This window comes from Oryza sativa, chromosome 2 (assembly GCF_034140825.1).
Source record: "Oryza sativa Japonica Group chromosome 2, ASM3414082v1".
NCBI lineage: Eukaryota > Viridiplantae > Streptophyta > Magnoliopsida > Poales > Poaceae > Oryza > Oryza sativa.
Window position 1 is genome coordinate 13,154,404 of NC_089036.1, and position 23,828 is coordinate 13,178,231.

The 23,828-nt window shown below is 41.2% G+C and overlaps 2 protein-coding genes and 1 long non-coding RNA gene across 4 annotated transcripts; 2 read left to right on the top strand and 1 right to left on the bottom strand.

Moving 5' to 3' along the window:
- Positions 1–1,444: 1,444 nt before the first annotated feature.
- LOC4329186 (uncharacterized) lies at positions 1,445–8,386 on the bottom strand. The gene is made up of 8 exons (XM_015770323.3): positions 7,847–8,386; positions 7,617–7,697; positions 7,461–7,520; positions 4,767–4,810; positions 4,545–4,587; positions 1,981–2,052; positions 1,801–1,902; positions 1,445–1,727 (listed from the first exon to the last, which is right to left on the bottom strand). The coding sequence occupies exons 1-8, from the start codon at positions 8,168–8,170 to the stop codon at positions 1,608–1,610; spliced, it is 846 nt and encodes a 281-aa protein (XP_015625809.1). The 5' UTR covers positions 8,171–8,386; the 3' UTR covers positions 1,445–1,607.
- LOC4329188 (uncharacterized) lies at positions 3,559–14,159 on the top strand. The gene is given in 5 exon segments (XM_015770322.3): positions 3,559–7,540; positions 7,622–8,952; positions 10,974–11,175; positions 13,603–13,708; positions 13,710–14,159. Coding segments are annotated over 4 exon segments (888 nt in total). The 5' UTR covers positions 3,559–7,540; positions 7,622–8,408; the 3' UTR covers positions 13,746–14,159.
- A 5,061-nt stretch (positions 14,160–19,220) lies between these two features.
- On the top strand, positions 19,221–22,521 carry LOC4329189 (uncharacterized). 2 transcript variants are annotated; one of them, XR_010739662.1, is made up of 4 exons: positions 19,221–19,324; positions 19,392–19,873; positions 20,760–20,932; positions 21,059–22,521. It is a non-coding gene; the product is annotated as an uncharacterized lncRNA (long non-coding RNA). The 2 variants fall into 2 exon arrangements; XR_001542837.3 differs by having other exon boundaries at positions 21,514–22,521.
- Positions 22,522–23,828: the final 1,307 nt, after the last annotated feature.

Genomic DNA, 23,828 nt, shown 5'->3' on the forward strand with positions numbered 1-23,828 from the left:
TCCAAAGGTGATCAGTCAGGATGCAGGATATCCCAATCTTGATTCTTCGGGTTTGTTGTAGATTTAAGTGCCCGAGGTATCCTCTTTGGCTGATTCCTGCATTGCTCTACCGTTTGTTTAAAGATGCTCGTACCAGGCAATTTCAGGCAAAGAAAATTGGAGGGAAGAAAAAAATCTGGACAACTCAAACTGTGATTTGTACTTGGAAAAATTGTTCAAGAATACTATTCCCGTACGTTCAAAAAGTACTGGAGTTTTTTTTCACAAAAATTAGGAAGAAATGTAAAATTGAATAGAAGATTAGAGAAGAAACAGTGATGTGATTATGGAGTCGTGGGTCTATGACTCCATCAATTAGGGTACAATCCTAACTATCATGAATATATATTCACATAATTGGGCCTTTAACATAAATTTAGTGAGATCATAAATGTATCGACGATTTCCGTCTCTTTGAGTGTGCTTTCAAGAGAAACTTACGAGAACAGGCCCTGGTTTTGTCTCTAAACATATGTTAGGGGACGTATTCGTAGTTATGTGCATGCGGTATCGCATGTGTAGTGGGTTCGTGTACGTGTTTGTGTCATATAATCAGAAAAATAAATAAGTGACGGATTATTGAGATTAGTTGAGATGGAAAAGTAGATAGAGAAACTAGATAAACATTTTTTTAATGGTTGAAGTAAGTATGAAAAAAGTTGCTATATTTAAACTAAAATTTTAATACTATAAGTTACTATATTTTGAAGGGGATGGAGTATTACATTACATAGAAATGCACAAATGGTAAAATAAAAACCGTTATTTTGTCTTGCTTGTTTTCACGTTAACCTCAACAAGATAACAAATTTCAAGATATCTCAAGAATTTTGACAAATCTAAAACAAAATTCGATACAAACCGAGCGTTCTGGGGGTGGTTCGAGATTTCGATATTTCGTTCGAATATCAATCGAAAATGTGAAACCCGGTTACCGCTAATCCGCCATTAGGACATTCGAGTTCGATTGGCGAGACCAGAGATTGACCCATTCGGCCTCCATATCGCCATATACTTCTTCCCTTTCATGGAACCAGTGGAACCAGTTAACCAGAGTTGCCTCCGGCCTGGGACGTGCACAATGTATATACGGATCTCCTCTCACGTTATCACTACAATCCCTTCCCTTTGCGTCTTTGCTGTAACTCAATGACATGCATGGTGTTCTTTACTGATTAAGACACATTTTACTTGTTTTTCTTAGCTCGCGTTTTACTGTACTAAACGGTGTGTTTCGTACAACATTCTATATATATTTTGCTTTAAAATATCAAACAAATCTATTTTTCAAGTTCGTAAAAATTAAACTCAATTAATCATGTAGTAACAGTGATCTTTCTTGCTTTACGTATCCTAACTTTTAGCTTGATCTTCGTTAGAAAAGAAGACCTACAGATCTAGGATGTACCATGGCCAAAGAAAAAGGACACTAATTATCATTTTGCAGGGGACGAATTCAGCGCTGACACTCTGCGGAATCTACATTAGGAAGCATTGTGACACTGAATGCTCCGGTTTCAGTCAGCGCACAAGGTACAAAGGAGTAAGTTGCCACTCTACCTGTAAACTCAAATTGCTTTGTCCAGCCATCTTGGAGGTCTCAATGAAGGCTTTATTCCGAGCTTAGTCAGGAATATTGTATACATTATATGTAGTAGGAAGATAAAGAATCCACAGTTGAGTAGAAGCTGCAACAGAAAACAAAGTTACAACAAGAAAAAAAATGGCTCGCTTAATAAGCACAATTTGTCATAACATTACCAGCGTTCCAAAGAGTACATAAATTGCATCCATGGAAGGAATCGTGTTCACCCCAGCTGCCGCCAGAATGTATGTCAGGGAAGCATGTATATTGACTGTTATCTGAAATTGAGCAAAAGTTACTGAACACAAATATTATCTTTCCGTCAATCTTAATGTTGAATAGATAAGTGAAGATACCAATCCAAGAATATTCTCTCTTATCAGAAATGACGACAATAAAACGTATCCACAAGCCCCTAGAGCCCGGGTCTGCATAACAAAATTGACAGCTTAGATTAAATTCTAATAAAAAATTGACAGCTTAGATTAAATTCTATCCACACAGTAAAAGAATAACAAAGGCATAGGTCATGTCAGCTGAATACTACCTCCCTCCCAAAATATTAGGGATCCTGGCTGTGTAACTGGACAAATACTTGGGACAGAGGTGGTATATCACTAGGAAAATTCCCATCCAGAATTGGATATAGTGCCACTGTCAACCAAAACTACATGTATGTTTATTTCTACTTAATGATCCTGGATCCTGATATTATTTGGACCTTGGATTATCCCCTTCCTCCACAAACACGAGCTGTTGTCACAGCAGCTCTTATCTGTTCTCTCTGTTCTTACACTTGCAAATTTTCTCTTTGTCAAATTAGATACGCATTAAAAAAACAGCGATGTGCTGCTTCAGGACAGATGGTAAATTCAATATGCAAATTCATTCCCTGGAACTAAAAATAACACAAGATTTTCTGTTGCCAGTAGGAATTTGCCCAGTAATTTTGTGCGAAGAACTAGCACCAAGATACTATCTGTTAACTGTGCCAAAAGAGGAAAGCTCTTCAGAAAGATATATTGGAGGTGTGAAATATAGAACAAGATGTGCATTTATATAACAAAGCTTTTTATCTAGACAGTTTGATTTAGCGTAAATGTATAGACTAAAATTAAATTAAGTACTCCCTCCATCCCAAAATAAGTGACCACTTTGGATTCAAAATTTGTCCCAAAATAAGTGACCACTTTAGAGTAGTACTAGTCTCATCAACTACTTCTAATTCAAATTTCTTACAATCTTATCCCCAACTACCCTCTCACTCCCAAACAACACTCATTTAATAGGGGCCATCTAGGTCATTTACCTCCCCCTCATAATTTGGCCATAAGTAGTAAAGCGGTCACTTTTTCTGGGACAGAGGAAGTAAAAGTAAAAATAACTAGCAATTTGACCCTATTTTCTAAACTTCGCTTATTTGACCCCGCTTTTCAAAAATGAACATTAGCTATGACCCTATTCTATCAAGCCAACCTAACGGTGTTAACTTAGGGGCCAAATACCGTTTATATCCTTGCTCATTTTGAGTATACTCTCTGAGTTTTTATTTATTTGGTTCAGTTTTGTGTACTCGTTGTATGTGATGAAAGTTTTGACAAATTTGACTTGGAATTGACAAATTGTGTGTGAATTTGAGTTAGATTTGATAGACTTAAGGAAATATGACTGAATTTTAACTTTGGAAATATATTATCCATAAAATTGCACGCTGAAGAAAAAAAGCATATATGTTATTTCACGTCCAACAATTACCCAAAGCAAATCACGAAGCTCAAATTTGTGTCCACCCCAAAGCAAAAAAAAAAAAGTTTGAAATTAGTACATGTAAAACAAGAGAGGTTATTAAATTAGATCAGCAAAACAAGAGCAAAGCAGCTTCCAGATCTAGTAGAACAAGGTATAAAGAGGAGGTGTGGGTAGAGTGAGAGAACGAGCAAGGATGTGGGCCGCACGAGCGCCTCACTTAGGATCCACCCCTCTGCGCGCCTCCGACCGAGCCAGGCAAGGACTGCACGCCTCCGTCCACACGGCTGTGCGCTCCATCCACACGGCAAGCGCTGGCCTGCGCGTTTCCCCATCCGCGCCGCACCATCCGCTGCTCATCCACGCACCGCCACCACCGCCCCTACACGCGCTGGCGCCGCTGCTCCTCCTCCCTCCGCGCGTCGGCGTCGCCGCTCCTCCTTCCGAGCGCCAGAGCTGGCCCTCCCTCCCTTCCTCCGCGCGGCAGCAGCCAGTGCCACCAGCCCTCCGTGCGTGGAGCCGCCCATCCCTCCCTCCGTGTGGCAACAGCAGGCGCCGGCCCCACCGCTCCTCCTACCACCACGCGCTGGAGCTGCCCCTCCCTCCCTCCTTGCGGCAACAGCTGGCGCGCTACTCCTCCGCGCACCGGCGCCGCCGCCCATCTGCGCGCCGGTGCTGCCCCTTCCTCTCTCCGCGTGGCAGCAGCCGCCGCCGCTGCTCCTCCATGCGCTGGCGCCGACCGTCGTCCCTCTCTTCGCTCGTCAGCGCCGCTGCTGGCCCGCTCCTGGTCCCTCCACGCGCCGGCCAGCCAATAAGATTCGGATGAGGTTATTTATATAATCAGGGGTATTTTGGTCAGTTCATGCAAGTAAATCTATTTTTTTCTTTTTCTAATGGAAACCCTAACCACCTAACGGACTAGTGAAAACAAGGTCAGACGGTGGCTTCGATTTTGAAAAACGAGGTCAAATGAGCAAACCTGAAAATGTATGGTCAATTTGGTAGTTAGGCTTCAAAATAAGGTCGAATAAGTAATTATCCCAATCTTTTAATACGTTTATCTTGAGTTGTCAAGTACATATCCAAAGCATATGAGATGGATGATAGATTCCACATATTGGGTCAATAAAACATCTAAAGAGAAGGAAATACCAGTTTAGAAAAGAGAATTTACAATTGAGCAGAGTATGATGGAAACAATCCAGTTGGTCTCCAACCTGAGGATAGAGGAGAAAAAAAAATGATTATTCTTAAATGCAATGTAACATTGAGTCATTGTTGTGAAGCAACAGTTGCATACATGTATGTCATATACACAAACATAAGTTGAGATTTCTAGTGAAAAGAGCCCATAATAAAAGAAAGTGCCTCAATCTTTGACCTTCGCATTCCTCACCTCCACATAGTACCCATGGCCAGACCTACTACTCCATGCATGAGCTGCAGAAAACACAAGTGCAAGGGACGAGAGAATGTGTTCAGTCAGGTAATGGATTAAAGAATGCAAATAAAAGCCTAATTTCATAAAAAATGCATAGTCACTTAAATATTTGAGATCTCATAGATGATAAGCAACCCTATATAAACTATATGAGTGACTCTTATTGAGTACAGGCATTAGTTCTCTCTTGTTGGTGATGACATAGCTATGGATGCATAGTAGAAAGAGCATGTTACTTGGATTACAGTACGCCTAAAAACATGGATTCGAACAAGCATATGCACACATGTTACAACTTTTTGCATGATTATCAAGTGTTAGGTTGTAGCATGAGGTTGCTGGTTATCCCAGCACTCAGTGTCTCAGTTGTTTTTTCACCGGAGTTTCAAAGGTACCACTTGTCAGCTGGAGGGGGTGATAGAGAGTAGTGACAAATAAGCCATCACCATCAACTGTTTTATTTACTACGGTACACCTTGGAGTTATGTGTATCTAAAGCCCAGGCTGGCAGCCTCACAAGCCAGATTCACCTTGCACCCAGAGTTAACCATTTTGACATGCTGACATTCTGTAGCAATGTAGACAGTCTCAATTCCTGCACAACTGTGCAGCTGAACCCAGAGCTAACTTCAACCAACACTCTTCTCTTCTCGCAATGTGTGACATCATCCTAATAATTTAAATAGCTACCTCCAAAGTCCTAGATTTGTTCAAATTATCGTAGGTCAAATCTAGAGTCTAAAATCGACACTAGAATGTCAAACATATGTACATCAACTAAAACAGGACTTCTACCATGATTTAAGAACAACAAAGGCACGCAAGTTATGAATCTTTTATGAAAAATCATATATCCTTTTCAGTACCAAACCTGTAAATATCTTTGCGACTTTTCCACAGCTTTTGATCTCCATAATCCCTGCTGTAGGCACATATTGTCTTTATTGGTTTCTTTTCAACTCTTTTTTAAGCTACCGTAAATACATCAAACATGATTTGTACTTCTATCTGATGTTTGTTTGCTGATATTTTGACATAACACACAAATTTAGTTTATAAATTTCCCCTTTTTCTTCTTTTTACGAAGTCCCTTGTTGATGGCTGATAACTCTACCATTGATCACCACAGCCTGTGAACTCTACTAGGAACATTGTTTTCCTTTAGTGACAATCATATGATTGTAGTCCAGGAATACAACACTTCAATATGTTTGAATGGAGTCCACATGACACATACACGATTGACTGTGACAGCCTATTATTTGGCCATTTGCCTGTAGGAGACCTGGTGCTAAATCAGGTAACTTTTAAGTTGAAGCTTAACTGCATATTGATGTAGCCATGCCAGTACTACTATGGTCGCCTTAAGAGTGTGAGAGGGTGTATTGTCAAGGAGCAAATGAGGTAGACTCAGGCACATCAAGCAAAGTATAGGAAGGCTTTACTGCGAAGGGGTAAATCCATGAATTGGTACGATGCAAGCGCAGGGAAAGAATGACTAGCCCTTGACATAGCAAAGATATAGGTAATCGTTTCTAAGAATTATTGATTCAAGCTTGCCCATGATAACACACAAAAGAACTGCGGCATGCCAGTTCATCGAGGATCCGTTGAGAGTGCCCCTTGTCAGAACAGGAAACAGTAAGTATCGTCTTGAAAAAGAATGTTCTTTTTTCTATTGTCCCTATTGTTTGATCCAGCGGCAGAGCCACCTCCTAGGCAGGTCAGGTGGCTGGACACATACACGATTGACTGTGACAGCCTATTATTTGGCCATTTGCCTGTAGGAGACCTGGTGCTAAATCAGGTAACTTTTAAGTTGAAGCTTAACTGCGTATTGATGTAGCTATGCCAGTACTACTATGGTTGCCTTAAGAGTGTGAGAGGGTGTATTGTCAAGGAGCAAATGAGGTAGACTCAGGCACATCAAGCAAAGTATAGGAAGGCTTTACTGCGAAGGGGTAAATCCATGAATTGGTACGATGCAAGCGCAGGGAAAGAATGACTAGCCCTTGACATAGCAAAGATATAGGTAATCGTTTCTAAGAATTATTGATTCAAGCTTGCCCATGATAACACACAAAAGAACTGTGGCATGCCAGTTCATCGAGGATCCGTTGAGAGTGCCCCTTGTTAGAACAGGAAACAGTAAGTATCGTCTTGAAAAAGAATGTTCTTTTTTCTATTGTCCCTATTGTTTGATCCAGCGGCAGAGCCACCTCCTAGGCAGGTCAGGTGGCTGCCCGGGCTCCACCGCTGCCGTCTCCTCTATTGATAGCCATTGACACCTATAAAATTTAGTCGATCACCGGAAAACGCTATTCTAGGCTTGACGATGCCCCTGGCTCCACCACTAGTTTGATCCTTAAACACAGGGCATCAAATATATCACTCTTTTACTTCCTCCAATACATAACTACTTCAAGGTGTAAATATATTCCACTCTTTGCCCTAGCGCTGTCTTAATGACAGAATCGAAATTTCCACTTTGACCTTGTAAGGCAACAAAGTCTCCATGTTAATAGTAACATCAATAGCTGTTAATTTCAAGATAAATATGCAGTTTGATAGGTTTTTGAAGCTTTGAAGAGAAAGATGGAATCGCCTCCCACTGACGCATGAATCAAAATGCAGAATAGAGGTACTTGCCAGATAAGTTGATGCTTTTACAGGGCCAGACAATGTGAATAGCAGTAAAACAGTAGCCACCTGGTGAGACAACACAAACAGTAAGTGTATCAGTGATTCAGAATGTAGCAAAAACAGAAGATACTGAGACTAAGTGAACTATTTGAATGGATTTACCGCAGTTTTCCTGCCAGCTTCTAGTCCCCATCTTAAGGAGGAGATAACAATCGGCAATGGAAAAAAGCAGCTAAAGTAATTCTGCATCAAACAAAAAGAGACATTAGCTTATACAGATTATAAATAATTTGGAGGCTTAGAAATTTCCAGTACAAGAAGGAAAAAATGGATAATACACCCCAATATACTTATTATTGTATTTGGGTACAGAATGGCAGAAGGCAGCGGACCTCGATGGCGAGGGAGTTGCTGAGGAAGTACGCGAGGCCAGCGACGGATGCGAACATCGCGCACTCGACAAGTTGCCGCGTTCTCTCGAGAGCCTGTCCCAAGTCCTCTTCCTCTTCATCATAATCGTCACCCACGCGCCGTCGCTCGGCTCCACCGACGGAGGCCAGACGCGGAGGGTTTCTAGCTCGAGCCGCGGCGGCGGCGGATCGGAAGGAGGATTTCGGGATCGAATAGACGGCCAGCTGGCGGCGGAGATGTGGGTGCGGTGGCGGCGGCGGAAAGAGGAGAGGGCAGGGATGAAGGCGAAGAAGCATAGCCGCCATGGCTATCCAAAGTTACGCCCCGATCGAGTAGCATGTGAGCCCTGGTTCCCCTCGTGCTACCACAGGGGAGGCGGCGACGGAGTTGACACCTCACAGCGGCGGGGATGAGGGAGAAGGGCGCGGGGCGACGGCGGCAGCGGCGGCGCGGCCGGCGGCGTGGGGAAGAGGAGGCAGAGGACGCGATGCTGTTTTGATAAGGATCGAACGGACGGTGGCAGTTCACTCTCCCTCCCTCTCGATGATAAAAGAGGACCGTCACCGAAGTTTTTTTAAAAAAAGAAAAGGGGAAAAAAAGGCAAAAAGGGAACACGAAATGCCACTGCTGCTGCTACTGTCGCCGCCGACCGCCGCGGCGGCTGGGCCGGCACCGGCGCCAGCGCCAGCGCCCGTCGCCGTCTCGCTGCCCCCGCCTTCTCGGCTACGCGCGTCCCACCTCCTCTTCGCCTTCCCTCGCCTGCGGAAATACGGCCGCCGGGACCGCGAGCCCGTGGCGACCAGCTTGGGCGAGTTAGAGGAGGAGGATGAGGATGACGAGGAGGAGGAGGAGGAGGAGGAGGAAGACGATGAGGAAGTGGAGGTGGAGGTGGAGGTTGATGAGGATGAATTTCTGAAGAACCGGCCGAAGCCGGTTGGATTCGGCGCCGGGAAGACGTACTCCACCGACATCGAGGAGCAGCTTCTCCGGGAGATGGGTTTGGGCGGCAGGCGGCGCAGCAGCGGAAGCGGGCCGACGCCGGCCAAGAACCGCGCGGCGGCCAACTCGGCCAAGGGAACGGGTGAAGGTTAGCGCTTGTTTTTTTTTTCTTTTCATTTCCCTTATCTATACTTTGTATATAACCCACTAACTGACTAACTCCTTAAGCTCAACATGCAAGTGTGCCACATCATCATCCACTAGCAATTATTATCTAGAGTATTTTAGATCTCATGCAAACATGATATATCATTTGTAATTTAGTTGTATTTTTATAACTTAGCACACAAGCAATGTTAAATCACCATCTCTGAATTATTTAAACATATGTCTATCATTTTTATAATATATAACATACATTCATCTACATATCCCGCAGCAAAGCACGGGATATCAACTAGTTTGTTTAGGAATCATCAACCATAATACTACTAGTAATTCTCTGTTGCTGCACATTACATGAAGTTCGGAGATTCCACTATGACTTAGTATCCTTAGTGAATTGGAATATTGGATGCAGCGAGCTAGCAAAATACAGTACTTATGTCAGATGAATATCCAATTATCCATTTGTGTCCTTGTGGGTACTGAGTAATTCGATAAAGAAGGAATTTTCGCTCAACAATATATCGCAAAGAAGCAAAAAAAAAAAAAAGATAAATAACATTCCACAAATCCAGCTGCTTATGACTTGTCCTCTGCCCAGTGCCCACTCCTCAACACTTTGACGTTATCTACCACCACTAATGCACCGGAGACTCATATAGTCTCTGCTCCTCAGTCGTTGTTTCTTTGATAATCTGCAGCAGCGTAGTAGATCAAAAATATCATCGCTGCCTATCTCCACAATATTTATATAGTACATTTAGGGGCTGAGCCAGGAATTATCAAAGCCTAGGGTTCAGCGAGGGCTCAACTGATGGGTTATTTGTTTTCTCCAAAATTTTCATGGTGATTAGAGGATCTAAGCATGATTATGGAGGCAAGCCTAGGACTCAAAGCTTCAGCTGCCCTACGCTTACCTCTGCCCCTGAGTACATAGTTGATTAGTTCTTGCAATGTAGTATGGCAGTTGAGCTCCATTGTTATGTTATTTCTCTAGTTTCAGTCGTTGCAGTGTTGCTAAAAGTCTATTTCTCACAAGAAGATGTCATCCTTATGTGGTGATCTATCAACAGAATGAAAAAAGAGAAGTAATTCATTGTGATGCAAATTTATTCAATTTACACATAGCATACTATTTTAACTGCTTTACTCTTTTCCTTACCAAACCTGTTTTCTAAGATGTTTCTACATTCTCACGGTGATGTATACCATTTGAATATTCTTTTTGATATCTAAACATTTGAATGATGAATACAGCCAAAATTATGCTGTTTATCCCATAATGATGCAATGGTTTATACAACAGAAGTCCATTTGTCAGACATGGTATGCTGTGGAATTATTTTACTCAAGATAAAATTCATACTAGAAGAATTATTAGTAAAAATCCATGCTATCAACCAAACATAAATTCCCCCATGATCAGTACCCCTTTTTCAAAGTAGAAACATGGATAAATTAAATAAAGGGCCAACATGAATTTTGATAGTTATTTACAGGGGCCAAAGACATGGGTTGACCAAATAAACACAGTGTGAGGTAGCAAATGCAATTATCCTGGATGGAACAACAAACTGGTCATTCTTAGAATTTAGAATTCAGATTGCTCAGTCCCTACAAAATACGAACAACTGGCCATTCTTAGAATTCAGATTGCTCACTTGTTCATTTTCAATGCCAATCAATTAATTCTCATGGTGTTTGGTTCGAACATGAACCAAATTAGATGTCCCTATGGTGTTACCTTCAATAGATATGATCTTTCCAAACTTTTTATAAATAATATCCCACTTGGAAGGGCAATAAACATCTGCAAGAATTTAACTAATAGAATTTCAGAAACTCTCAATACACACGTGTTACAATTTGTAGGTTTCTTTCACACGTCAGTAGTAGATGTCTCATTAGTAGATGTCTCAGCTGCCTCATGTTCTTCTTTGGTTTTAAGAAATGATTACTAGACATAAGCATTCCTCTTGATGAATTCTCTCTATGTTGCCACAGATCTCAATGATGGCGGTGTTTGTGTTCGTGTTTGGAATCTCCCAAAAAAGAAAAACATACACAAGGACCTGAATCTTGCTTTCAAGGGATTTCCAGGCCTTGTAAATATTGAGCCAGCGGTTTCTGCAAACAAGAAGACTCGTGATCCTATATGCAAGGGTTTTGCCTATCTTAAACTGGAATCTGTGGAGGCTGCTACCAGGTAATTTATTTTAGTACAAAGTACAAACTTTGCTAACTTCCAACTTCTATGTATAAGGAATTTTCAGAATTTTCTATTTTGCTGTGATTTATGTATAATCAATCTGGACTTAAAATTTTATATATGTGTATAGTAAGATTAGAAGTACATGTAGATCATTTTTTTGGAATTTTGGTGGCATATGTTGGTGTGACCATGAGTGCACCTGAAGCTTGTGTGCATATGATATGTTGCCTATTTATTATATCCATCAAACTTACGTTTGCTTTACACAATTGCACCAATAGAATTTTGTATCCTACCATTTTCTAGCTCATGTAACTCTTATGGTAAATAATATGACCAGAAGCTTTAGCACAGTATAATTGAAGATACAGCTGCGACTTTTGAAGATCACTACAATAAGAGTGCTAAAAATGTGTGCGCTACTGTGCCCAGGGCTGTTATAGAGCCTCACCGGATCTTTGACTATAACAGAAATTTAGAATGCTTCATGCTACCACTGCCAGTAGAAAAGCACCATTACCAATCCTTCAAAATATCTGTCTTTTGATAGTAGCGCTGTATGTGTCTATGCCTTTTATGTCAAAGAGTTCTGGACTTCAGTTTACTCTCTGAAGTTGGTGTTTGGATGGTACCTTACTTTGATCATCCTTACAAATATGGGCTGAGGTTTACTGCCGCTCTAGCTTTGCCAATAGTAACATGTGGAACACATTTAGCTCTTTGAATACAACATACCCAGGACCCCTTGCAGTTGTCTTTATATTGGTATCCCCTCTATCCAATCAGAAATTGCTCAGCAAGTTACCCAGTCTGGTTAGTATATTGTTGGTCTGCAAGACATAATGCGTGGCGATGCTCATGTGGGGATAAAAGCCCTTAGGACTATTCGAGGTGTCCTTGAACCCCAAATGGCGTGACAGCATCATGGCGGCCACCGCACCACTAGTGTAGGCAGAAGAGGGAGACTAAAGATTTTTTTTTCTTGCCTAATGAACAGAGATAGAACTCAATCTTTATGTAGATCGGATGACTTGACCCTTAACACATGATTTGGCCAAATAATGAGGCAAGATCTTTGATTCTCACAAGCTGAATTCTTGCTAAATTCCTGTTATTGTATTAACAAGCCCGAGTACTTCTCTTTCATAAACTGCACCAGCTTGTGATATCCTTTTTGGCATCTACCACTTGACCATTGTGATGCCTGAATGGTATTCATACGCAAGTTTGCTTTTGTTTCATATTCTCAATCCAGCTTAGTCGTTAATTTGTAAATTTGGCTTATGCTTGCTTCGCATATATATTGGACTTTCTGGAAGTTGTGGTCATTTGCTTTATCCGTGTACATTCTTTTATATTATTTCTAAGTGTTTTCATTTAGGTCATGGTAGTTTTATTGCTTGCTTTAGCTGTGAAAAAAGACAACTTATCAGTTGTGATATACCTTTACAATGTATCTGTAACACCCAACTTCAGCATGGGCCCCTAATCAGCACGATTAAATTTGGACAAAGCATACTTTAAAATTGAACTTCAAACTCAACGTAAGTTTGTTGAGTATGAATGGTTTCCCTACTTATCTATGGATGTCCAAGGCTGCATGCACTATCCTACAAGCTAAATGTTCCTTTAGGTTGGCACCGACATTTAACTTCATAAATGCATTGGCATCCATAAATATATTGAGTTGCTTCTCCCATTTGAATGTTTACATTTTTTCTTTTTTTTCCTTTTCCTTTTAGTTAATCATTCGTTTGAATTTTCTCGTTTTTGTTACACATAATATATATACAATGAATCTGAAAATGAAATTCCATAAATAGCTAGACTAAAATTTGAAAAGTTCACGTTGATTTTTGTGTCATAGTTTTTCAGTTGATTTATTGCCCCATGTTAAGCTAGATACACGTGTGCACTTTACACCGTAATGTCATATTGTACTTAATATATGCCCATGGAATACATGTTTGAGGCCTCCTCTAGGAAGCAATATACTTGACCTGTTATCTTTATTGTCTTTTTATATCGTTCAGGCCTTCAATCACACAGACTGCAGCATACATAACTTGATGTGCAAATTCTTCGTGCTTCTTCACCGTTGTTGTGTGTTTGCTTTCAGCTCCTTTTAAACCAACCTTAAACACTCCATAGCCACTCTACGGATTCTGAGACTGTCAAGTTCATTTTCCGGTCACATAATATGTTTTTCATTTTCTTTATTTAAAACACAATTTACACGAGCTCAGTATCTCTCCAATTGTTTTCAGTCCAATTTGCTTTTAGACTAGTGCCGTGGTTTCTGGATAAAATTCCAGAGAGGACCATGCATTTGTATCCGTCGTGCAACTTCTTTTAGCCTTTTACTCCATATCTTTATTTCTACTTTTATACTCAAAACGTTTTTTTATTTTATATATGCAGGTTTGTTGAACTATACTCCCAGAAAGCTGTGTCATTCGGCAAGGTTCAGAAGCCGATCAGGTGCTGTGTTGTTGATTCACAAAGCTCTGTTGACTCCCAAAATCAACCATCCAGTGGTCAGGCAATCCGTCAACCCGGGTTGATGGCCAAAAATTTGGTGGCAGCAAGCTGAATGACAAATTGATCTGTCAGTAACAACCTCTGAGATAGAGAACTTCATGTATATGGTGTGCTATGAACACATTGGCAATGTCTTGATTCTTTAAGTGGCTTAGAAATAGCATGGAATGATAGGCTAGGCTCTGGTCTTCTTTTATTTTTCTTCCACATATATACATTTCAAGAGGAAGAACCGAAGAATACACAAAGCTCAGTTACATTGGCATTCCTGCTTGAGCAAAGCTGTAGCTAGTACTGGTGGTAGACGATTGATGATTTCCAGGTAAGTAGCGTAGCAAAATGTTGAGCTATACCGCTGTATGCATTGAATTTAGGGAGAATCCACTCAGTACCACTGAGTTCGTCAAGTTTCAATAATATACCACCGACTTTGTCAACATCCATTATATACCATCGCCTTTGCTTTAACCTCTACAATTTACCATCACAGCCACAAACTGTTAAGTTGCATTGAGAAAAAGACAAATATGCCCTTAGGACGTGTCAAGACCAGGAACACTATAACCATGCCAAATAGGGTCCTGGGAGTGATAATAATTGAGAGAGAATGTACAACATGACTATACATGTGAAAAATATCTCAACATGATTAGAAATAATAATGAGGACATATTATAAGTATGAATAATGTACAGCATGTGGGCAATACAGCATGTGGGCAAGGAAATTCATCCATAAAAGGTGCATAGCACAATTTGACAGTAAGGTGCATAATATCCAATGTCCAAGTTTGGCATAAGCAAGTTCAACATTACAAAAGCTAAATAAATAAGTTAAATGGCACAGATGTTACAAGCACATATCCCAGGATAGAAACCACAACATGTAACATCAAATTAATTTCCTCTTGCTTCTAGTTGACATGGATGGGCTAGTTGATGTCAATTTCTTCAATTTCTTCTTACTTCTAGTTGACATAGATGGGCTATCTGGTAGTGCTGTTATGGCCTTATTTTTCCCCTTGGCCTTTGCTTTTGGTGGTGGTGTGCTCACTTCTGTTACTGTTACAGGAAGGAGAGCACATTGGTTTTGTGTTTGATTAGGGCCACTTGAACTACAAGGAAAGAAGGTCATGCATATATTAGAATAGGCACAACACAATCACAAGATGGAATAGGAATTAAAAACATTTGAACTGCATACCTCACTGATGTAGCATTTGCATTTGCACAAGTAATTAAATTACAACTAGAACTATCAGGTGCAGCTGCCCTCTTCTTTTTGCTGCACCAAAACGAAGAACTAATGATCAGATTTACGAAATTGAAGTGAAAAGGAGTACCATGTGATCATATTTAAGTTATACTAGTTACCTTGGTGGGCCAACCAAAGTTGGAGTTGAAGTTGAAGTGACAATTTGTACTGTATTGGCAGCACATGTACTTGAATTTGATGGTGTTGTTTTCTTTCTCTTTTGCCTAGATCGATTGATTTGACAACAATTATAACAAAAGTCTCTTATAGCAATGTAATGAATGCTGAAATCAAATAGAGGAAGGAAAATACCTTGTTTTTGCTAAAAGAGCATATGCTTCCTTAGCATCTGGATCAGCTTCTTTGCATGTCTGCCATCTATGACCAAAGTTGTGGCAAATAGGGCATTTTTGGCTACCTGACCTACCCTTACTAGTGCCTTTCCCTTCAGCTCCACCCTTACACCTTCTATTCCTAGGTCTACCTGCACTTCTCTTTAAAATTGGTGGATAAAGAAAGAAGCCATGTGTACTCTCTGGCCATTGTGACATGTCAGTAAGACCAGGAATACGTGGAGCATATGCAGCTGCAAACTTAGCTACACTATAGCATTCATCTACAAAAGAGTCTATATGCAAACCCCTCACTGATGTTATGAACGACAATGCGTGGATACAAGGCTTTCCGGAAACTTGCCATTCTCTGCATGTGCATGTTTTTTCTTCCAAGTTCACCACATGCCTCTTCCCACCTAAGTATACAGCCCATAAGTAACTATAAAAGTGCACATTTTAGACTAAAACAATGACTGAAATACTAACCTGGAGATTTCTCAGTGACTTCAGCTTCCAAATCATCACTCCTATCAACATCTAAGTCCAGATCTCTTGATTTAGCATTCAACTCTCTCATCACACTTGGGAGTATAATCTGTCCTTGCAGCTTGTTGGCAACCTTTTTCCTTTTTTGAAACATCTTCATAGTCTTTCTTCTGATCTTGTCCATCAACTCAAATAACATCAGGCCTTTGTGCTTATTGATCCAGTTATTAAAGCTTTCAGCAAGATTATTGGTAACATAATCAACCTTTGAGGCAGAAGAGAACTTGCTTCTAGACCATAACCTGAAAGGAAGATGGAATTAAGTAATGCATGAGCAGGGAGCATCAAGTAATGCATGAACATATGAGAATTAAGTTACCTTGGGTGGTGTTGTTTCAAGTATAATATTGCTTCTGGCTTAGCAGCCTCAATTTTTCCCATGTGATAGGAGTGAGACTGTTCTGTCCATGCATATGCAGCTGGCCACAAATGTTCATCAAAAACTTTGCCATGGAACTTTAGCTTGAAGTTGGTAACAAGGTGACGCATACATTCTCGATGCTCTACGCCCTCAAAGACCTCCTCAACAGCAAAATCAATCCCTTTGCCTGCATCTGTGCATATTGCTAAATCATCCATGTTACCAATGGCTAATCGCAATTTCTCCATAAACCAAATCCAATTCTCACTTGTTTCTGAATCAATGATGCCATAAGCCACTGGGTATAGCCAATTGTGGCCATCAATTGCACAAGCTGTTGCTAATTGGCCTCTATATTTCCCTGTCAAATGAGTGCTGTCGATTGCCAAGTAAGGCCTACAACCAGCTCTAAACCCATGAGTGCATGGCTTGAAAGCTACAAACATTCGTGTGAACCTTCGCTTCTCCTTGAATGTCATGTGGTCAATAGATATTAAACTTCCTGGACACCTCTTCTCAATTTCTCCCTTCCACCTATATAGCTTGTCAAAGCTGCTGTCCCAATCACCAAACAACCTTTTACGTGCTAATTCTTGACCAGTCCACACTCTCTTGTAGTTGACATTTATCTTGTGGTGTTCTTTTATCCTCCTTACTAACTCGGCGGTTCCAACACTTGGGTCTTCCCTCATCCATTCAATCACCCTCTCACATATCCATGCCTTGGATGCCCTCTTCAACTTCTCATCTCTTCTAGTGCTTGCACACTCATGGTCAGCCACATGAACCTTGACCTACACATGGATATACAAAAAAGAAATAAAAGTCAGGTGCAATTATATAGAAGATATCATCACACAAAAAAAACATAAGACCATCTAGGTTACCTCAATTGATTTCTTATCAGCCGAGCGTGATGCATGGATTCTCCAATTACACCCTTTCACAGGACAATGCGCTCTGAATCGATTAGGTTCACTTTTCTCAATTGCATATTCAAATTCATGCTTAATTGAATATTGAGCTATTGCCAATCGAAACTCTTCAATAGAAGGGTAAATAGTACCCTTACTCATTGGTGGGTCATTTTTATCATAAGTTATGATAGGGGTACTTTCATCAGGTGTGGCATTTGCTGTGACCCAGTCATCATCATCATCAGAGCTATCATCACCATCATCCTCCTCATCCTCATCAACCCCAGGCACATATTCAGAATCAGATGTATTGCTTTCATTATTATCAGACTCTGGAGTATCACTACCAATTGAGTATTGATCCTCCTCATCAACACCTACATGCTCAAAATGTTCAAAGGGATTGGCCAGATACATGTCCACCATGTTATCTGCCAAATTACCATCCTCTAATGGTTCATTGCTGATCTGAGAAATACATGCCTGAGAGGGGATAGGAACTGATGGTGTACACAGCTTGCCAATGATGGACTCATCACTTGAACCATTAATTGTGATAAACACATCACCAGTTTTATTTTGCTCAAAACACTTAAACATTGTCATCAAATCATTATCAGAATATATTGTGCAAAACAGATTCAAACCACTATCAAGGTACTGCACTGTTACAGTTTCATCTATGCCCCATGGATACTTCTCACAAATGTCATCAACAAAGTCTTTAAAATTAGTGGTGTCGGAATCAATTGTCCAATCAAACACCCATGCACCCTCAAATCTACTGCCCGCGCGAATAATTCTCACCGTGAGAACATAAGTGGAATATGGATCCATCCTGTGGATCCACACATTGGAAATAAACTTAACAACCAAAACCAGAAATGCACAAATATACAAGTCTAGGAACCAGAAATGCACAACATACAAGTTTAGGAGAGGGGAAATTACCCATCTTGGATGCCAATGGAGGGAGCAACAACGGCAATCGGCACCGGGACGACTTCCTTTGACGACGATGGCGGCAGCATAGGGGCATCTTCTCCCATCGGCAGCATAGGGGCATCTTCTCCCATCGGCAGCACATGGGCATTTTCTCCCATCGGCAGCACCTCATTCGACGATGACGACGGCGCTGACGACGACGGCACCACCAGCAGCAGCGGCACAAGGGATGGAGGCGCCGTGGCCGGCGGTTGTGGAGGCGCTGGGGCCGGTGGTCGGGGCGGCACCGGGGACGGCTGTCGCATTGGGGATGACGATAGGGAGGGAGGCGGCTCTCCCGTTGGAGTAGGGCCGCCCATAGCGGCGAGAGGGTCGGGTGGCAGCCGGGGGGAGAGGGGGCGAAGATGCAACGGGGAGGTGGGCGGAGGTGCGGCGCGGCGGCGGGCAGAGATGCGGCGGCGGGCGGAGATGCGGCGCGGAGGTTGCGTGGCGGCACTGGTGCTAGCGCTAGGAAGGGATGGAAGAGAGGATTGACTGGGCGCTGGAGAGGATTGACTGGTTAGGGTTAGATGACTCAAAGGGCATTTCGGTCATTACGAAAAAATATAACAGTACAAACGGAGTATAGCTAACGGACTGTGGACGGCGATGGTAAATTGTAGAGGTTAAAGCAAAGGCGATGGTATATAATGGATGTTGACAAAGTCGGTGGTATATTATTGAAACTTGACGAACTCAGTGGTACTGAGTGGATTCTCTCTTGAATTTAACTCTTTCGTCGCCATGCTATTTTTCCTTTTCTTTATTTTTAAAGCTATCGCCAAACCTATTTCTATAAATTGATCATTTGGGCACTCAATTGTTTCTAGACCAGAAAGTGTTTCTTGGAATTCTTCCTCTAGGGCTAGAATTTTATACATTTGTTGAACCTTTTTAATATATATATATATATATATATATATATATATATATATATATATATATATATATAATCTACCTTGTAATTCAATAAATGGTTTTACTCATTCATCATTCATCATATCACACCAACGATCCAAATTATTCCTATGACTTAGATCCGACGGCTCCCTCCCATCCATCTCTCGCCGAAAACAGCGCCGATCCCCTCCCCCCGCTCCTATCCTCTCGCAGAAAACAACGCCGTCCGCCATCGCCGCCCATCGCTCTCCACCGCGTCGCCGTGCCTCCGCCCTCCCTCTTTCAGGTCGCCGACCCAACATCAGGTCGCCGCCCTCGCCGATTTGTTCCATTCCCTCGCGATTCCCAACCCTAACCTCCGCCGCCCCGCAGGTCACCGTCGCTCACGGCGCGCTTGCCTCGCAGGTCGTCGTCGCTCCGCCGCCACCCGGTCCCCATCGACCGTCGCCCACGGCGCCTCCACACCATCCCCGCATCTCCGTCCGCATCGCCTCCCTCAGCACTCGGCCCTCGCACATCCCCGCGCTCTGCGGCTCCGTATCGCCGCCCTCGCCGCATCTCCCTCATATTCTGGTTTTGTTCACTGCCGCCGCCTTGCAAGTCGCTGTCAATCCGCCGCCATTCAGTCTTCATCGTCGAGTCCCCTTCGCCGCGCACATCCGTCGTTGGAGCGAGCATCATCGTCAGAATGATGTCTTCAACCATCCTCCCTCCACTGCCGTCGCATCAGTGCCACGTCTAGCCGCCTTCGCAAGTCGCTGTCGATCCGCCGCCATTCAGTGTTCGTTGCCAAGTCCAACTGCGTCGCCGCTGTCACCATCTTCACCTTCACCTTCACTGACCTCTCCTCTCAGGTTTGATTGCTCGAACCTGAGGAATTGTATTCTTTCTCACTTCTTTGCACGGAAGGCTTGTTTTTGTGCAGCTGGATTGCTGGACATTAATCCTGTTTGAGGCCTGCACTGTGGATATAGCCATGTAACTGTAAATGAATCTAAAAGCGGCATGACGTACGAGACCTGAAACCATTTTTTCCCATAGAAAAGCTACCCATAATATACTTATGCCCTCTCCTTTACATAACTGGAATATATAGAAAGCATGGGAATGCATATATTTGTCAAATTTACTATCTGATGCTCTCTAGGTTTAACATGAATAATGTTATTTGGTACTCCAAAGCAGCAAAAAAAAAAATCAATAGAAGGTAGATGGATATGCATATAGGACACTAGAACAGAGGGAAATTGGCACATGATACAATCAGGTAGCCACTGCTCTTTTCTACTTAACTAAATTTTGTGGTTATGCAAAGGCATAATATGCCCATACGTCCATGGATTTAGGAGTATAACCTCTACTGCCAACAATTATGCTAGGTTCCTATACCTTCTCACTCGGTCGCCAGTAAAAATCCATAAATTTTTTCCCTCTCTGTTATTGCCTGGAGGCTGGAACTCACCACAGATCGCTTTCTCATGTTAGCACCCTTTGTTATTATTTTTAGAATGTGTGCATTTCTCCAGTTTTGTTAATATACACATTTTTCTCAGCTTGTGTGTGGGCATTCAGTTCCATGTAAAGACCTGATGTGCTGAACTGCTGATTGCCAACAAAATTTTGCCTGCACTTGTACAGAATTGTTGTTTTTCTTTCCGTGATGCTCATATTTGTATTTGAAAATAGGGGACATCTGAACGGTAAGCGTTTTGACATATTGCAATTTTGTGCACAATGCAGGAGGATGCAGCAACTGCATTAAAAAGAAGACCTTATGCTAACAAAGCCAAAGGAACCTGAGTTTCAGACCTCCCACAGGGTCCGTGCAGTCAAGAGTGAAAAGCTCTGCTGAGCTAGAGGAGGAGATGCTGGCCAACATCCCAAAATTCAGAGCACGGCCATTTAACAAAAAAGTGAGAATTCGTTTACCTTAGTTTGATCGTTACTAACTGCTCAATCCAGGATCTGAAGACTATTAACTAAATGTTTGCTTCTGCATTTTGCTTCAGAACATAAAGTCTGAACATCGTTTCTTGCAGATTCTTGAGATATTGACACTGGCCATTTCTAGAGAGTAGGGAAGGAAGAAATGAGTAGTGATCACAAGCAACAGCTATTGACATTACACCATTGGCATCATTTCTTTTCATGGGGAAAATCATCAAAAGATGCCTTAGAACAGAACAGAAACTAAATATTCCAGATATTTTATCCATATTTTCACCTATCCTTGTCTTTGCCTTTCCAGTGCTATTTTTCTGGTACCAAAAGATCTCTGGTGCTATATTCTTTTTATTTGTAAAATTATTAGATGCCTCATTCTAATATGAAGATCATTCACATCTTAATCATACTGCAGAGGATATCATCAAGAATTTGTGAATGGCTTATCTTCCTTTCTCCATTTCCCATTTATTGCACATTGCATCATCACATCTTTTTGTTATGTATAATCATGTGGTAGTTGATTTTGCTCTGATTGATTTTTGTACAGGTTTTTGCCATTTCACCTGACGGATAAAGACAATGGCTATTTATCTTTAACAATAGATATCATAGACTGCAAAATTATTTCTACGCTTGGCTGAAAGGAGGACACCTCACTGCAGGTATGTCCATACACTATACATTTATATGAATCAACACAATTTAATGTTTGCTTGTGTCACAAAAACAAAATATTTCTCTGATTTAATTTGAGAATGCATCTTACAACAATTTAGCTGGCTTTCGAGCTTCTTAACCTGATGCATTCATATGTGATGCTCCTGAGGAATCCTAATATGTTTCTTGTTTTCAACTGTTTGATGAGATAGTTAATTCTATAACTGAATAATCTTCTCAATGCCTATTCAGGACAATGTGTATTTACTAATGACCTATTTCTTATTTATGTACCTTTATGCACATGTTGTTTCCTAATTCAGATTATTATAGATCCTATTGTTTCCTGTCAAAAATTTATAGCAATCTAGCTCCTATGAGTTTCCATATACATGTTATAAGAATGCACCCTGTAATATTTATGGGATCTAGAATTCAAGAATTACATACACAAAATATCCTTTCAATCTAGCTAATTATCTGCATGGTGCTGCTGATATTACTAGCTCACTTGGATATGCCACACATTAGTCCATTCATGCTACACATGCACGGATCAACAATATGCAATGGTTTGAGTTCACCTCTTGTATCTGTAATTCATTTTCTTATCTAGATAATATATGGCGTTTAGGCAGGAATGTACATATAAGTCATAGTTATGGCTATGTGAGGGATTCACTGGATTTGTGTTCAACCCTTAAGACATGTCAGGCATGTTAGGCTTAAGACATTACGATTTTTAATTTCTATTTTTTGGTACAAGAATCTCCATGTGAATTTAGGTGTATGCCTGTTTGTCAGCATCTATGATATTTTATTTAAGTTGTAAAATCTGCTCGTGTAAGTTTTGTCCATATTCAGCCAATACAGTAAGTGAACCACCCAGATTGCCTTATGTTTGGTTTGATCTCTTCTCCCTTACCCTTCACTGTGTGATATATTTTTGTCCTGTATTGATATATAAGTGATGTGTGAACCAATTTAGATTTTTGTTATTTGATTACTGGTATGATATGATGCAATTGGTTGAACTATTTTGTCATGTGCGGAAACCTGAGGAGGATTTGTTGGTCTGTATTTTATACATGCTTATAAAATTTAATTGTGAATTGAGATTGTAAATATGGTCTGTATTATATTAGATGGATGAAATATGGTGGTCTAGGGAAAAAAGAAGCTACAGTTAGCTAAAATTGACTGAATTCAGATTGCACATCAATAATGAATGTGATAATTGAATGTCAATGTGAAAATTTGAGAGTCCAGATAGTAACTGGGTCAATTTATTGATACCAATTTAGTATGGCAACAGAGGTTGAGAGTTCGAGACTGCAGTACTGGGAGATGCTTGGACAGTCAGCATTGATCATTATAATGTGATGATGATGCTTCACAGAATATGTGATGGCTGATTTATACATATTTGGTCCTATAATTTAATTGTCCAATTATATATAGTTTGAGACGGCAAGATGGCAAAATAAAGCTACAAATTATGTACATCGTTAAGTGCTGTCCTTTTGAGAGCAAAATTGAACACGTACTAGGGTTTCCCAAACCAAAAAAAACCAAGTTCTTGCTTGCTCACAACCTCGCTGGGCTCAGAACATCCGATATTATTTATTTTCGAAAAAGTCCAATTTAGGTCCTACCCATTAAAACCAGCGTAAATCGAGTTTCTCGATGATTTTTTATGACGGTTTCATCTTATGAGGCGTGTTTGACTTAGTGTTCAATTGACGTGGTACTTACGTATAATTATAGTCAGTGAAAATATATAATAGGACCCACATGTCAATGCTAATTGCACCTTAAAAATTAAAATAATTTATGGGGACCTATATGCCAGTCAAATGAAAAGAAAAAAAAAATCTGCCAACCTTACCTTGTCCCCCAATCTTGTCGCTCGCCTATTGTTTTGCCGCTCGATGTCCCGATCGTGGCCACTAGAAACCGCCGCTTGCCACCATCATTAATAGTTGAAGATTGCGGCTGATTCTGGACACCAATGGTTGTTGTAACCATTGTTGCCAAGGTTATAGTTGCCGGATTTGGAATCGCAAGACCGCAATGAGGCCAAATCTGGTGGATCTGATGGCAAAATGATTTGCCTTACTCCTTCCTAGAATCACAGGTTCACTACCTAGCACCAATGACAGTTGTCGGTTGGAGCTTGGAGCTCGATGCCTCGTGAAATCTCTG

Coding starts and splice junctions, on each gene's coding strand:
- LOC4329186 (XM_015770323.3), bottom strand. CDS start 8,170: ATGGCGGCTATGCTTCTTCGCCTTCATCCCTGCCCTCTCCTCTTTCCG. Junction 4,811..7,460: donor TAAAAGCATCAACTTATCTG/GCAAGTACCTCT, acceptor TGTTTTCTGCAG/CTCATGCATGGAGTAGTAGG. Junction 1,728..1,800: donor ATGTACTCTTTGGAACGCTG/GTAATGTTATGA, acceptor TTTCTGTTGCAG/CTTCTACTCAACTGTGGATT.